This window comes from Xiphophorus maculatus, chromosome 4, assembly GCF_002775205.1.
Source record: "Xiphophorus maculatus strain JP 163 A chromosome 4, X_maculatus-5.0-male, whole genome shotgun sequence".
Classification (NCBI taxonomy): Eukaryota; Metazoa; Chordata; class Actinopteri; order Cyprinodontiformes; family Poeciliidae; genus Xiphophorus; species Xiphophorus maculatus.
In genome coordinates, this window is record NC_036446.1 from 14,285,896 (window position 1) to 14,302,096 (window position 16,201).

A 16,201-nucleotide genomic window follows, 5' to 3' on the forward strand; every position below is an offset into this window, starting at 1 on the left:
TTTTTGGGGGGGGGGGACATCTGGAGTCGATTTTTCGGATTAAAATTTCCCTGCTGTGTGTTTGTGTGTGTATGTGTTTCTGTCTGCAGTGCAACACAATCCATCCTTAAAAGAAGTTTCATGTAGCCCGCTAGGTGCAGCCATGTGTCCCTGCCTCAAACACCGAAGACTTCTTGTAAACTAACAAACTAACGTGACGGGAAATGAAGGAAAAATAAATCACGTAGAGAGAGGAGACACTTTATCTGGGACACAGGACAGCCTGGCGTCGGGTTTGTTTTCCCTCTGCGGACCGTACACCGCTTTTCCCGGGGTCCGGTGGGTACGACCCGGGGCTGCTACGATGTGCTCCCGCTGCTTCACGAAGCTCCTGTGTGGAAGTGAACCTTTCACCGGATGATGGACAGGAACTACCCGAGCTCCAGCTTCGCGGACGCGCTGGCTGTACCACCACAGACCGTAGCTTCATGGGCCTATGAGCGCGGCTCAGTCGCTATCAAACCAAGGTAGGAGTTGAAGGAGAGGGCGGGTCACCTTCCGAAGGAAATATCGGTGATGGAGGGCCTAGTGTTTGCTTTTGGAGAGAAGTACAGAGGTTATTTTGCTTAGGGGGGGGGACACTGAAATATGTGGATATATTTCGCGACATAAACACAGCTGTAGAGTCTAACTTGTTGGGATTTTTGAGCCGTATGTTGATATGTAACCCCTCGCTAATTTACGTTAGCAAAACAGTCCCCTATCACGTCCGTGGACTGCAGCTAGTTAGAGAATAAAGTGTTTTTGTATCTGTACTAGGAGCTGACCAGGTGTGTATATTACTTTCATTGTATTAATGTATTTTCTCCACTCGTGGTTAATAGTTGAAACCAAAGCAAATTGGACTGTTAGCAGCCAGAGCTAGTTACTGTATGACAGTTGTGGAAAGTGTTTCGTGTTGCTCTGTGTAGATTCATGCCATGGTTTTTGCTGCTTATTCATTGAGAATAAGTTAGTGAAACACTGAAGGGTCTTCTGACCAAACTTGGCGATTAATGGCTTATTTGTTCATTTTGTAGTGCTTTTTTTCTAAGTAAATTTGTTTTTCTAAATATATCAGGCTTGTTTCTTTTAAAAACGATCTAAGTATCATTGGTTTTTGGCTCCCACTGTTTAAACACCTAAGGAAGCCAGGTATATGATTTAGTTATCTACTTTATAGAATTCTGGGTTCTTTGAAGTCAGCTTATCAGCAAACAGCTGCAAGATTTCTGGCACTTTGTATTTGTTAAAGGAATCAGTAAAAAGCCAGAATAACCTTAGTTAGGATCTTTCCATTCACAGATGTTTACCTTCTGGCTGAAGGTCAGTACTTTAAATCTGGTTGACTAGTTGATTTAATTATATTTGAGAATAAAGGACTGTTTCTGTTGACTAACTGATGCAAATTTGTTTTAATCTTTTATTTGTGTAGCACATTTTGAAGCAAATTTGTAGAGTTACTTTTGCAAAAGCAAAAAAGACAAACAAAGGGTGATATTTTTAGAAAGAAACCCAATAGACAAGAACTCCGATCAATCAGGTTCTTTCTCTTGGCAAACGGATAAAATCCTTTTGAAATTAGTACTTCCCACTGTTTGGAAACCTGCAGCAGACTTTATCTTTGGCTGCCAAACACACCAATAATGTCATATCTTGCAGCTATAGTTAGGCCTGTCACAATAACAAATTTTGCTGGACAATAAATTATGCCAGAAGTTACTACAATAACTGATAATATTGTTGTTTTAGACCACATTCAAGTAATATAATGATAGTGGCATAATAACACAAGAACACATTCTCAGAGATAAATGAACATTAAATTCTAATGAACATTTAACACTAACTGGAAGACATTTAAAATCTCCAAAACAAATAAGCAAGACAACAGAAACAACAAGTAAAATTAATTTTGAAGTCTCTGTAGACAAAATAAACTAGTTGAGACCAATAATGCACAAGACACAAGACTTTTGTCATCCAACTTTTGGTAGAAAGAGAGAGACGAGAAAAACAATAAATCATGCAAATGGAAATTATTGAACTCATTTTAATTTATCATGTGATTAATTGATTTATTGCTTAGTGCGACAGGCTTAGCTATAGTAAGGATATTCAGTAACTAGTTTTAATTATTTGTCGACAGAGACAAGTTGTAGATAAAATGTTTAACCCAGTTTGAAGAAAGCAAAGACGTCTGCATGTTTTCCTAAAATCTCAGTATTTTTGCAATGGGGCTCATCTTTATTCTGAAACTTATTTGAGAGTAAGTAGAGAAACAGTAATTTATCTGATATAGGTGTAGACAGATATCTGCTACTCTTTACCAGTTGTGACCAAAGTCAGCCTTCAGATGCTTGTGTCCTTAGGTGATTCTAAACATACCTTAGTTAGAGAAATGTGTCATTAGCAGTCTACGGCAAAACGTGGCAGCAGGCTAAAGAGATAATTTGGTCATTTGAATCGGTGTTAGTGCATGGACGTATGCAGAACATTGACCCTTGAGGGCCGGAGTTGGGCATCCCTGTCTTGTGACGTGACCAAGACATTATCTATGTCACTGAAGTCTTGAGACGGAGCCAGAAATAAAACTTCAGCACTAAATTAATCAGACCTATTACACTCCTGACTTAAAACTTTCCTAAAAATTCATTTTTATAGGGTGGCCAATGGAAATTTTGAATTCTCTGTCTGCTCAGCCTTCACAGGGTGGATCTGTGTTGCTTCTGAAAAATAAAAGCAATTGGAAAAATTAACTTTTTGTTTGTTTTGTGCACACAGTCCCAATTATGTTGCACCAAACCTCGATGGGGAGCTTCTCCAACAGCAAAGCTACACTACAACGCAGCAGCTCCCCACTTACACTACAGCACACATCCCAGCAGCTGCACGTGAGTTTTAGATGCTGCAAGTTTTGTTCATAAGTGGGACCAGTCAGCTAAATGGCTAACAGTATCGAAGGCCTCAATCTTTGAGGATGATTTTAATTTAAATTAAATTTTTCTTCATTTTGATTGGTAGGCACACTTGAGTCAAGTGGTAATAATCCTGCGACCTCAATCATGAGCTTCCTGTCAGCCATGGAGTCAAGAAGTCTTCAGACTGGTCCTGTTAGTGCCTCTTTGCTTCCTCCTTTTAGACCACCATCTTGGACTACTGGTAAGAACACAGAAAATGGAGTTTGTGTATAAACAAACCTAATCTGCTTGATGATTTTAGAAGTTGTTCTTTTTTGTAAGCTCACAAATTATGCACAATGTGTCCCTTTGCTTTATGCATGCTGGGCTTATTACAAACTTTGATTTCTTCTTTGTAGGTGCCAACTCTTCCACCACAGAGCTGTATCTAACTGGTGCTCTGCCTTCCACAGCCAGTTTCCCCTCTCCTGCTGCTCTGTCCTCCTTTCAGCACACAGGTGCCTACCCACCCAGGAGCTATGCTGCCAACACATCCCTTACACTTCCAGATTCTGCCTTCAGCACTTCCACCAATGGGCTGTTTCCTCACCATGACCCACTGCTTAATCTTAAACCCAGCCAAGCTGTGATTCCCACTGCCCTGACCTTCAATCACCTCTCTACACCCTCTCTGGGCTCAGCTCTGCCTGTGCAGTCCTCCACTTACCGCTCAGCCCAGGAGTCAGCCCCCCACCTACTACAGCCCCAGTTTGGTCTTCTTCCTTCTGCTCTGCCCGCCACTCATGGTGCCTCACAGTCCTATGGGGCCACAATTTTCTCTGGCTCTATTGAAAGAGCTCTTCAGCGTGAATGTAGTGTAATAAAGCACCACCAGAGGCCTTCAAGTAGCCACATGCCCTCAGAGCACATGCCCAATTCAGAGGATTCCCTGCAGGGGTATTTTGGCTCTGGCAGTGAAACGGATATGTCTTACCAGCAGGACCCGTCTCGTCACACACCAGTGTCCTGCAGTCCGTCTTCAAGAACAGACTCCACTCAAGGAGTCAATGGGTCTCCACAATCTAAAAGCGACTGTGGAACACAACCGTACTCATCCACTTCTTTGCTGAAAAATAAAGACACTTCTTCCCGACTGAATTCACATTCTGCTGGAGATGAAGAGAATCACACTCAGAACTTGAGAACAGGGTCTCCGGAGCGTTATTCTTCTCCTACTGAGAAGCAGAACTCTGTCATTGCTAATCAACAAGCAGTCCAGCTGTCTGGCCTAATGTCAGATAGTTTGTCTCAAAATTACATAGCTCCACAAACACAGTCACAGACCTCCCATTCCCCCTCAGAGAAACTCTCCTCACTTTACACTACTTTGGCATCCCACTCGAGTCACTGTGACAACGTGGCTCCCGTTAGCCAAGCTCTTATTTATACAACCACTCCTGGGCTGAACCAAGAGCAGATCCAGTACGGAGCCCAGGTTCAGAGATTCTGTCAAGAAAATTTCTCAGACAGCTTCTCCAGTGCCCACTCTCAGGAGCCCCCAAATCTGACTTTTACCTCTCAGTCGCAGGAGCAAGCTTCAGCAACACATTCTCAAAGTTACAACATGGGACAATCCCTCAATACTGTGTTCCAATCCACATGTGTGCAAAGTCTTCCTACGTCTAATTCTTTGGTGGATTATAGCCACATGCAGGACTCAGTGGCAGGTACAGCGCATACCAGTGTGTCCCACCAACAGACACAGCCTCACAGTGTTTTATCCGTATCTTTGCCTACATACTCTTCACCTGCTCAACCCATACAGAATGACATAAGATCCTCCATGCAAGAAACAGATCCAACATATGCCAAACAAAAGCTTGAAGAACTTCCATCCCAGGACATCGAGGCTCTACAGCAGGTATCCATGGTCTCTGTTGCTGATAATGGCATGGCTTCTCACAACAATGTCATCTATGTGGTTTCAAAAATGGATGATCACAAACCACAGAGTGTTATACGAAGCAATTCTCGCTCTGACGAACAATTCTTGGGACTTGGCCACGCAAATTCGGCACAGGCAAAGGATGAACATGTAGGTTGCATGGCCCAGCAGCAGGTTTGTTTAGGCAGTGCTGATAGTCATGAAGTTGCTAACTCAGAGGGTTCAAATACCTCTGTTTCATCACATGGACCTCTCAGTTCAGAGCATCTTAACCAACAACTCAGATCTCCTGAACCACACCAACAAAATCAGCAAACCCACTCTCAGTCCCAGGGTCAAATTCCAGCTACCCACTCTCAGTTTATGTCAGTCCCCAGCTCTCAGGTGCTTCTTGAGCCCAACCAGATGATTCTGGTCCAGCAACCTCTTGTCCACCAAAGCCAGAACTCTTCAAAGCTAGCATCAATGCAGGGTGTCCAACCAGCCCAGTGTTTGGGTCCAGTTCACGTACAGTACCTCCAGATGGATCGAGGCCTACTTTGCACAAATGTCTCTAATGAAAACCAGAGTCAGCAGACTGTGGTCATGTCTGAACCAAGTTCAGAATGCTCTTCCTCTAAACACCATTACAGCCAGACAGCAAGTCAGCAGCCAAATGATGGCAAGAACCAGTTTGCTCTTAATTCTATTTGCTTTCCAGACTCTATGCTCCTGGCAGATGAAAGACATATTTTGTCAAATGTTGATGACATCTTGGCTGCCACTGTGGCGGCGTGTGGTGTCACACCTCAAGATTTTGTCAAAGCTGCATCGTCCGCTGAGGCTGAAATGACTGCAAGGGCAAGTCCCGTTGATTCCAAAGGTCAGCTCCTGACTGTGGATATAAGCCAGATGTCGCCCAGTTTTTCCTCATCACAACATCCTGCCATCACCAACACTCACTGTCAAACTGTCAGCATGACACTAAATGGTGCTCAGATGGCTACAGACAGCCAAGATCAGGCTGCTCGCCACAACAGCAACATTAATCTTGTCATGAATGGAGATGGAATGACCTCTGAGAGTGGCTACCACTCAGCCAGACAGGTGTTCAACTCTCCAGGTGTCCACAATGGAGTTCAAGAGACTACAAAATGTGCAGAAACACAAGGATGTCCGGGTAGTGATGACTCGCCAAAAAAGAAAGCACGCTCCAAGTCCTTAACCAAACCGGGGAGTTCTGAGGACAGTGAGGGACTGACTAGACCGGCTAAGCGCAGTGGACAAACTAAGCGTCAAAACTCACGGGGGAGTGATGCCACTCCTCCGTCTGCCTCAAGTAGCACACAGGACAGTTGTCCTCAGCATGAAAGAATCAGGCAGAAGATCCGTGAAGTGGAAGAGAAGCAGCCAGAGGTCAAAACCGGCTTCCTTGGCTCCTTCCTAGACTTTATCAAATCTGGCCCCAAACAGCAGTACTCCCCAAGCTCTACAAGAAGTAGCAGTCGTCCAAGAAAACCATCCTCCTCCTCCAAACCGTGCACTTTGCCTCCTTTGCCACCCAAAGTGCCCACTCTTCTTGGACCGTTGCTTCCCCAGAAGAATCCAGGTTTGAGCTCCCAGCAGAAACGTCTGGAAGAGGATCTACACAAGAACCTGGAGACGTTGCCATCGTTCAGCTCAGACGAAGAGGAGAGTACTGGGAAGAATCAAGCTCTGAGGAACAGCATCAGCTCAGCTCTCTCAGCTCTGGATGAGACTTCAGATCGGAAAACGACTATGGGTAATGGCATCCTACCTAAACTTGACTATTCAGCTTATTTTGAAATTTTTCATGCTGTTTTTGCTGTAATGGAAAATTGTTTTTTATCACAAGACAGGAAAAGCTTTGCACTAATTTGCTAAAACTCTTGATTGACTTCAAAAATAAGTTAACTCCTCATTATTATTATTATTATTATTATACCTTTCTGTTCCCTCTTCAGATAACCAAATTCAGGTTACAGTGATGAAGCCTGTCCAGCTTCCCACCATCCCTCTCACAATCACCCAGATTTACCTGCCACCGGTATCCGCCCCTGCTGTCGTGACCCCTGCGCCAACCACAGTCTCAGGAGAGAAGGAGTTTATGACCAAAGAGAAATCAAAAGAGACTGCATCAGGCGAGTTAGCTGTGCAGCTTATGAGCGTGGCCCTGGAGGGGCTGACTGACGATGAGCCGTCTGACAGCGGGGGTGAAGGGATGTATCGAGAGAGAGACGAGTTTGTCATCAGGAATGAGGACATCGAAACCTTTAAGGTATTTGAAGTTCAACAGTGAGAATCAGAGTTGTGCTTCTGCTCCTTTAGTATTACAAACTATGCATGTGACTCCTGCCTGCCTCTGTTTAATAACTCTCATCAGAGATCTGGCATCCAAAAAACTGGTCTCCACAAACTAAAGCGGCATCCAGACACCATGCTGGACCTTTGACCAATCCGGTGCTGACTAAACACCAGCTATATCTGGTGGAATTTACAGAATCATAAACAGAGAATATTTAAGAAAATGTATTACATTCACCTTCTCCCAGTTAATGCATAAACTGCAAAGATTTGTTGTGTTATAGCACATTAGATCACAGCATTGACACACCCCTGATAGCACAGAATAGTTTAGATCATTTGGAAAAAAATTAGGTCATATGATTTCAAAACTTGTTCCACTCTTTTCTTTTTGTGACAAATATCCAGTATAATTCAACAGAAAAACTAACAAATCTGCTATGGAGAAAAAAATTAAAAGTTACACTAACAAGATTGCGTAAGTGTGTTTAAGCTTCATCTTTTATTGTTGTTTGGTGTGAGTCTATGAGCCACCCACATTTTGGCTAGCCTACCTTGATAAAGTTCTTTTAGTCATCATGGCTTCAGCTAAGTGTTCGTACACCAAAAGCTTATCTAAGGTTAATGAGATTCAATTAATTACATGTCATAATTTAATTTGCTGTGAAGTCTTGAAGTCCCTCTTCTTTTACATCTTTTGCACGACTTCAGGCCACAATGAGGGCAGGAGTGGAGCCTCCAGCTATTTGGAAGGTCCAGAAAGCACTGCTGCAGAAATTTGTGCCTGAGCTGAAAGATGGGAAGAGAGTGTTTTCTGCCACAAACAGTGTGAGTTAAATCTGTCTCTGGATGCACGAGGATTCGAATACTCTGTCTCCTCTCAACATGTGACCTTTTTTCCTTGGCACTGCAGTACCTTGGATACTTTGGTGATGCAAAGACGATGTATAAGAGAGTGTATGTGAAATTTCTGGAAACGGTTAACAAAAGGGAGTACGTGAGAGTTTGTAGTCGGAAACCACGCAGCAAGCCTATGAGTTCGCTGAAGTAAGTTGATAAATCTAATATCATACATTTGTTAGAGTGACATTTCAGTTGTGTAACTTATCTCTTTCTCTCTCTCCCTCTGTCTGTCTCACAGGGCTATTCAGATGAAAGCTTTGCTGGGCCTGACAGATCCACCTTCAGCAGCTCCCCAGAACCATAAGCCCCGTCCCAAACAAGTGAAGCCACGGGCAGAACCGCCGCCCAAGAAGAGGAAGAAATGGAAGGAGGAGTTTTCACCCACCCTCTCAGGATCATCTGCAGAAGAAGGTACTGAGGAGGATTTGAGAATATACTTTTGTTTTACAGAAATATTTGGATTTCTCATTTAACTTTAACGTGAATCTGTATTCGTCTATTTCTCTTTGCCGTTTCCTGAATTTTTCTGTCTCTGTTACACTTCAGAGTTAAACCCTCCAGTTGCTTCAAGGCTCCTCAACACACGTACTACGAAAGAGACTTTCAAAAGCTTTGTTGAGCTTCTTATTAGTGTTGCTTTGGATGAAGATGTGATGGCAGCACTGGAGAGGGCAAATGGTTTGTGATCTACATTTCCAATGTCATCTGACTACTCTGAGTTGGGGTTTAGAGCATTGTTCATGTTTTTTTACAACAGATGAGTTGCTTCTGCCGCATATGAAGAAAGTAGATGGGATAATCACTGATATCAGGAAACGTTTGCTTAACAAACTGCACATAGGGCAGGTCTTAAAGGTGAGTTTTTCTATTAACCTTACACATCTGCCTTAGTGAACAAAGCTAAAAGGCACATATACAAACCTGTTTTGTCTTTTTAACTTGGCTGAGTTATTTTTTTATTGTTGTTTTCCAGACAGCTCTAGACAGCTTCCCGGAAATCTCAGTGGTGACTGAGCTGAAGAAGGATGGGGAAACCCCAGCCTTTAAGGTACGTCTCAGTGGGAGGGCTTACAACAAGAAGACGATGAAGTCCTACAAGTTGCCAAACAAAGTGCCTCAGGTATGTTCATCCTTTATCAGAATGTTTTATTACGTGATTTGTCCAGGAGAGGGCGCAGCATGATCAGTTGTCCTTCTGCCTGTCCTCCAACCCTTCTTCATAATAAGACGCTTTTGACATCTCAGGTGTAAGAGTGGTGTACTAATACTATTGCTTGTGCACCTTTTGTTCTTCCACTCAATTTTCCATTAATATGCATATAAATAACAGTGTGAGTTTTGTTTTTGCCGTCAACATTTTGGTTTAACCTTGTTATGGAAGGTGTTAACGCTTTGCCCAAAAGATGGTGCAGGCTAAATAGTAACATTTGTGTATTAAGAGCCCTTTTCCTATTGTTGGTTTATGATATTCTTAATTTCTAAAAATATCAATGTTTCATTAGCATCAAGCCAAAGTTATCAAAATTTAAGGAAATTATTGAAATGTGACACTCTAAATGTAAGGAACCTCAATGAGTTTCAGTTTTAAACAGATTTTTTAAAAATGTATATGTATTTGATAACTGCTTTTAATAACATTGTAATCATCCAGGAGGTTCTAAGTTTTGAGTCGTGAATTTGTTGCTGTTCTAGATTATTTAATACAGAAGTCAATATTTTCCTATTTTTGCTCTGTATTGTTCTCCTTACATCATCTTTTCCCCTTCTAGGAGTATACAGTGGAGCAGCAGAAAACCCAGTGGTTCTCTCTGTACCACTCTTTGCAGCATTACAAATACCACACATACCTCATGTGTAAGGACGAGGTGAGGAATCGCCCACAGTTTCTGCTGGTTGCTAAATTTGTTTATTATTATGCGATTTTGATCTAACCGATACAAATTGATCTGGAGACATTTCCTGCATGCTGCTCCTCAGAGTCTGTTTGTGTCTGTCGTCTAGATTGCATCGCTGCGGGTGCGGGCTGGCAACCTGGGGCAGGAAGAGACTGTCCAAAAGTGCCTGGAGAACGGAGCCTGGGTGGACGGGCTCTTTGATCGCTTTGGAGAGCTAATCAGTCAAGTGCAGCAGGTCTGCAGATGATTTAGCCTTGGCAGTCTTGACTTAAAAAGAAGTACAAGGGGAAGCTACTGCAAAGTTCGTCGCTTAAACTCAAATGGATGCCTTGAAGTCACAGCAGCAGAGACTGAGTGTGGAGTGGATTCCCCTCTAGCCACAGAGATGTCAGGAGCTATAACTTGATCAACAAAAGACTTTGTTTCGGGAGGCACTTCGGAACAATTCCACGTAGTGCGACTCCTTTTCTTTGTACGTTTTTATAGTTTTAAAAGCCATGTTTTTATGAGCCTTTTTTTTATAGGTTTCTATTGGCTTTTCTACGCTCCTTTATTTTTGGCTAAATGCCATATGATAACCCTTAATTGTGTTCTAGATAGAAAACAATTGATAGAGGAAGTAGAGTGGGACAAATAAAAGGCAGAAATCTGATTAAGTACCATTTTAACAAGCCTTCATCAATCATTTAAGTAGGCTTACATACAGAGTTGATATATTGTACAAAATTGAGTATATATAAAGTATTACTGTAGTTCATACTGTTAGATAAACATCCATTGTTTAATGGAGTGCCAACTTCTCCATGTCCAATGTACATTTTGTGGAAAGAAAAGCGAGAGGTGAGACCTGCAGCCGTTCTCTTGTGGAGCTGAGCGACTGCAAACGATGCGTGTCTAACTTTAATGCGTCGGACGCCTTTTCCCCTCCTGAGATGCGTTTTAATGGAACCAGCACCAGCTACTGGTTTCCTCTAACAGAAATACCTTGAATTACCTTGAATTATTTCAAGGTAAAATGAAATAACTGGTAGTTGTCTTTATATTGTTTTATATACAAAGCCCACATTTTATGACAAATATATATTTTTCACAGAAGCAATTGTTATTCTTAGGAGACATTGTTTTTTTTTTTCATTGTCTTTTTTTACGTTTCTCCTCACAAATGAATGTGAGGCAGAAATGTTGCTATCACTAATTCTCGTTGCTTGCAGATGCAGTTTATAAATAAAATGGCACATATGCTAAATGTGTTTTGGTGTGTTTCGCACTGTGCAAGCAAGGCTTACTTCTTAAAGTCTAGGGAAAATGTTATATTTGTTACCAGATTACATAACGGAGTACAGCATCTTTCATACAAGGTAAAGATGTGTTAACTTATTGAGGTTAATTAATCTCTCACTACAGTAGCATATTTCCATGTTGAACCGTCTAGAAAAAAATCTGCGTTTGATTTTTTTTTTTTTTTTTTTTTGATTGTCCTTCCGAAATATTTATGCAAAATCTTTGTCATTCATAACGACCCCTGTACAATAAATGGAACCTAATCATTTTGTAATTCATACTACACCGTTTCTGTTGACAAGAGTGTCTAATAACTTCAATCCTTGACATGTTTGTTTTTCTGGGCTTTAAAAGTTTGTCTTAGTCCCTCTGTAACATAGAAAGGACAACAAGCCATTTAAGTAAGGCAGAGGTCTGTGTTTTTACCTTTACCGGTTGCCACTCATATACTACTATATAGTAGTATAAGTGCTGATTCAAATCAGCTCTGATAAAAATACTGGCATCCCTGAAGGCAATTTAGAGTAAACAGTTAAACGAATGTGGATGGTTTTAGATTGTGAGAGGAGGAATCACTCATACACAAGAACACACAAACTCCATGGAGGAAGATGAAACTGGCAGCTTCTCATTGTCACCGTCATGTTGCACCATGATCAGGTCAGAGGAAAATAATGAAAACAAATCAATGAATCTCAATTTTAGGAAACTAACGTCTTGGTGTCGCAAAGTCTTCGTAACAGCTGCTTGTTTGGAGATGATGCCAGTAAAACTTTTTGTTTTCTTTTCTGTAGTCTGTAGGTACTTTTAGAGTGGTTCACTTGAACTCTGGGGAACCAGAAAATGGGTCCTCATTGTGTTTTTCATATGGTGATGATTCAAATTATGACTAAATCAATATAGAAATGTGAAAACAGGCTCATCTTTCTCCTGATTCTTTGCAGTACAAAGCTAAAAAAAATCCTATGAACTAAAGAGGACGACACATTTGACCGGGGCACGGACTCTGGACAATCTAGCAACATCGTGCAAAGAGGAATGCTCAGAAATCCAAATCAGTGCTGATAAAAGTGTGAAATGGAATAGGATAAAGAGCATTCTACTAACGAAAGAGCGTCTCTAAAGTTGTTGCAGGTGATTTGTAAAAATAAACTATTTTTATAATCTGGGGTTTTTCTCCACAGGAAACGCAGCGTGTCAGTAAATATGTTGTGTTTTATATATATGAATTTATCAGATGATTAAAAGTAAAAACACAAGATTAGACTGCCTTAACAATTGAACAGCAATGAAGTGGTTTTAATTCACATGCAGTAATAAAACTGTCATTCCTCTGTGTCAGCAGGAATATACTAGAAAATTTACACACCACTGATCCTCTTTTGGGAGTGAGAACTCTTGGAAATGGAGATTCTAAGTATAGTCGACTGTGGTGTAAACAATTTCATTAGAACTGTTTTACCCAGAAAATCGTAGTGAGTTGTACTTTTCTTTTGCAAACGCTTTGGCACTTGGTTTAAAAAACTGTGTCAGCAATACATTATTCTTGTTTTGCCTTTGTAGCTCAGTCCACAGGGGTCAGTTAAAGTTAAACTTTACCAAATTGTTGAGTGTTTTCATGCAAATGTTGGCTTACATTCTTCAATGGGGCACAGCAAGGAGAGAAAGCAACAGCGACGCTCGCCCACCAAACTCTCATAACCCAAGAGCGACCGGCTGGCGGACCAGAAGGGTCTCGGGGCTGTTGAATAAATGTGACAGAGAAGCAACAATGCAGGGGGAAAAAATTACTGGCGATCCACAAAACACAAAAGTGCTTCTGTGGTGCAGTTACAGCACTGTCCTCTGTCCTTTAGAGCCGGACAGTGGAATGGGGGTGGAGGATAGTCCAGTTAGGCATGCACTTTGGATTCCAGCTGGGGCACAACTGGAACGGATGGACTCTAAGAGTCTGCTCTCCAGATGAAAATCATATGAATTGCTAATGCCTTGTATCATTCCATATGTGGGAGTCAGACTGAGGGGACCTTCAGGCTGTGTGACGATGTGAGGAGGGCACAGAAACACGATTGCTCTCTGTTGCATTGGACTGAAAAACATTCTTGGCTTTTAAAATTTCTCTTCATGAGACATTATCTGCTGAGTGATGATGTAGTTTTATGTTTCATCATGTGTGGAAACGCACTGAAAGTTTTACTTCTTCGTAAAACATTCTTTGCTATGCAAGACTTAGACCTGTAGTTACGTTGTTATTACATGTCCTTAAACGTCAGATTGGTTTCAACAAATCAGATTCTGCTGATAGCTTCAACATAATATTGTCATAAGGTACACACACACACACACACACACACCCACACACACACACACACACACATATATATATATATATATATATATATATATATATATATATATATATATATATATATATATATATATATATATATACAGTATATATGTACTCTTTTGATCATGAAGAGAAATTAAATGTTGGAAAATAATTTTATTAAAAGATATCGTAGATGGTGATGGCTGTGGGCAGGAAAGGTCTCCTGTAGCTGTCTGTATTACAACGAATTTGAAGAAGCCTCTGACTGAAGACACCCCTTCAACGTTTCCACATTTCAACACCTTACAAGCACAACATAGCTGAGTTTTTCCACAATGAAACATGGTCTTGAGTCTTGACAGTGTCATGATGTTGGAGTTTCTGGGAATATGGACGGATTATTAGAGGCTTCAAAAGACTGTGGCCTGTTGTTCACCTTGCAACAGGTCAAAGATTTGTTGACTTACAGGGAGCACTACAATAAAATGGCTCCTGTGAAAGCATTTTTATCTGTTAGAAAGGTCCAGTCAAAGTCCAGATATAAGTGCATTCAAAAAGTTGTGACAAGACTTAAAGACTCTTGTCACAACAAATGCTTTTCATTCGTTCCAAATGAGTTAGATTTATTGTCCTGCGAATGGGCAAAACCAAAATGACAGTCTGAATGTGTAATTACTTTTTAAGGCCTTGCACTTTGCATTTGAATGCCACCTTCTGAAGAACATTCCCCAGGATATTCGTCATCATCTTCGTTTCATGCAGAATTTCATGACTAATAAGCAGGAGAAACAAAAGGAAGGATGCAAAGCCTCCCAGGCACTTCGAACGCAGCAGGTGGAGACGCTTTGTGTCAAGTTTACAAAACACCAGCATATCACGCAGCAGCACATTCGGATGAGGAGCCGGCAAACCAGTTCAACCCTCTGCTTGAGATTCCCGGCACTGACTGGGTTACATTTCCTCCAGTATGTGTAAACAATAGAAATATGCAGCAACAGAGGCATCCTACTTGCTCTGTAAAGCAACAGAGCATATGCAGGTTTTATAGAACTTTACTCTTTACACATCGAGTTAGATGTTTACAACTAACCATTAACAGTTTTTATCTTTACGAGTGTCTATATTTCCTCTACTGGCTTTGACAATATCTCTGATGTATTCTGTTGTTCCCTTTGTTTCCATGAGAAAATATGAGAGCTTCTCGCTCCCATAAAATAATGTTTCCGTTTTTCCTGTTCTCATTCTAGATAAAATCACAGCAACACATTAATTAGAAACATTCTTCACTTATAACACATTTGAAATGCAATTTGCGTGATTAGATGCCAGCAGTTTGATCCTCTTCAAAGAGGTAAAAGATTACAAAAAATGGTATAATAGTATTATTAAATCACCCTTTAATTGGTAACACACCTTAAAGTGTTGTGGATAACACTGTAAGGGTTGAAAACAGTACCTTCCTCCCTATCTAGGAGACACAAAGACATGTTACCAAGGTCAATATGCGCTACAGGGTCAACTGTGACAAAAAAAATCAGCACAACTGTTGAGGAGAAAACATCGCCGCGGCCCCCATGTTTACAAAAAACAGTGAAGAAGACAAAACATACGGACACAATATACAATTTGACTTTTCGTAAAACTAATAAAATATTTAGTGGAAAATAAAAATGATAAATAATCCAACAACTAAATAAAAGTATGTCTGATTTATGACAATTAGAATATTTAAAAACCTAATACCAGAAACCTGGTTAATGTTTTTACAGCAGAGTTTTGAAGCAGTTTCAATTGGGATTTTTTTTGTTTTGTTTTTTTAACTGGAGAAAAGAGCATCACAACAATCCAGTACAACTACATTGTTGGCATTAGCTTAGAAAAACCAGGTCTGACATTATGCAAATATTTTTCTGATGAATAAATCCAGTTTTTTTATTTAAAGTGCCTCTTGACCCTGAAGCCGGACCTCAAAATGACTCCTGTTCATTTCCCCGAGCGTCAGGCTTTACTTTCTCTCTGAGTTTCAGAATCCGTCATTGGGATGGAATTATAATCCAGCTTGCATTTTCAGGACAGGCAGCAATATGAAGCTGTTAATCATAGGAATGATTAATAAATTGTCAATTCACTGACAAGGCACGAAGGCAGGCATATTAAAATCCAACATGTTCAACATGATCATGGAATGAAAGACGGCTCAATGTTTATTCTTCTGTGAAAATGCCTAAAGGATTGTGATCTAACCAGTTTGTCGCTGTTGAATGCCTCACCCTTTACAACTCACTCCCCCCTGATAAGAGCTTCAGTCTCCCTGAGGAACACCGTCCTTACAGCTCCATCTTACTGCTGCGTCTAAGGATTTTCAGGCAATGAAATAAATCCAGATCTTGAGTTTTCTCAGCCCATGTCACCTGAAACATAGAGGGCATCAACACATAGCATTGTCACCTGAGACATCTTCAGTCACATGCTCCAAACCTCTGTGACGCACATACAGTACATGTAGTTGCTTTGGCTGAAGGAGGAAAGAAAAAAAAATTCCAACATGTCTTGTGTCCATTTTGTGTTTTACAGTTTGAATCTGAAACTGCTTGACTGTGTTTGTTTGTTTATTTATTTTTTT

General features: G+C 41.0%; 1 protein-coding gene across 1 annotated transcript; it reads left to right on the forward strand.

Moving 5' to 3' along the window:
• The first annotated feature begins 72 nt into the window (after window positions 1-72).
• On the forward strand, window positions 73-11,520 carry qser1 (glutamine and serine rich 1). The gene is made up of 13 exons (XM_014470703.2): window positions 73-506; window positions 2,803-2,912; window positions 3,043-3,180; window positions 3,338-6,625; window positions 6,828-7,141; window positions 7,879-7,995; window positions 8,081-8,214; window positions 8,309-8,481; window positions 8,617-8,748; window positions 8,828-8,925; window positions 9,044-9,190; window positions 9,840-9,935; window positions 10,072-11,520. The coding sequence occupies exons 1-13, from the start codon at window positions 397-399 to the stop codon at window positions 10,210-10,212; spliced, it is 4,998 nt and encodes a 1,665-aa protein (XP_014326189.1). The 5' UTR covers window positions 73-396; the 3' UTR covers window positions 10,213-11,520.
• The last annotated feature ends 4,681 nt before the right edge of the window (window positions 11,521-16,201 follow it).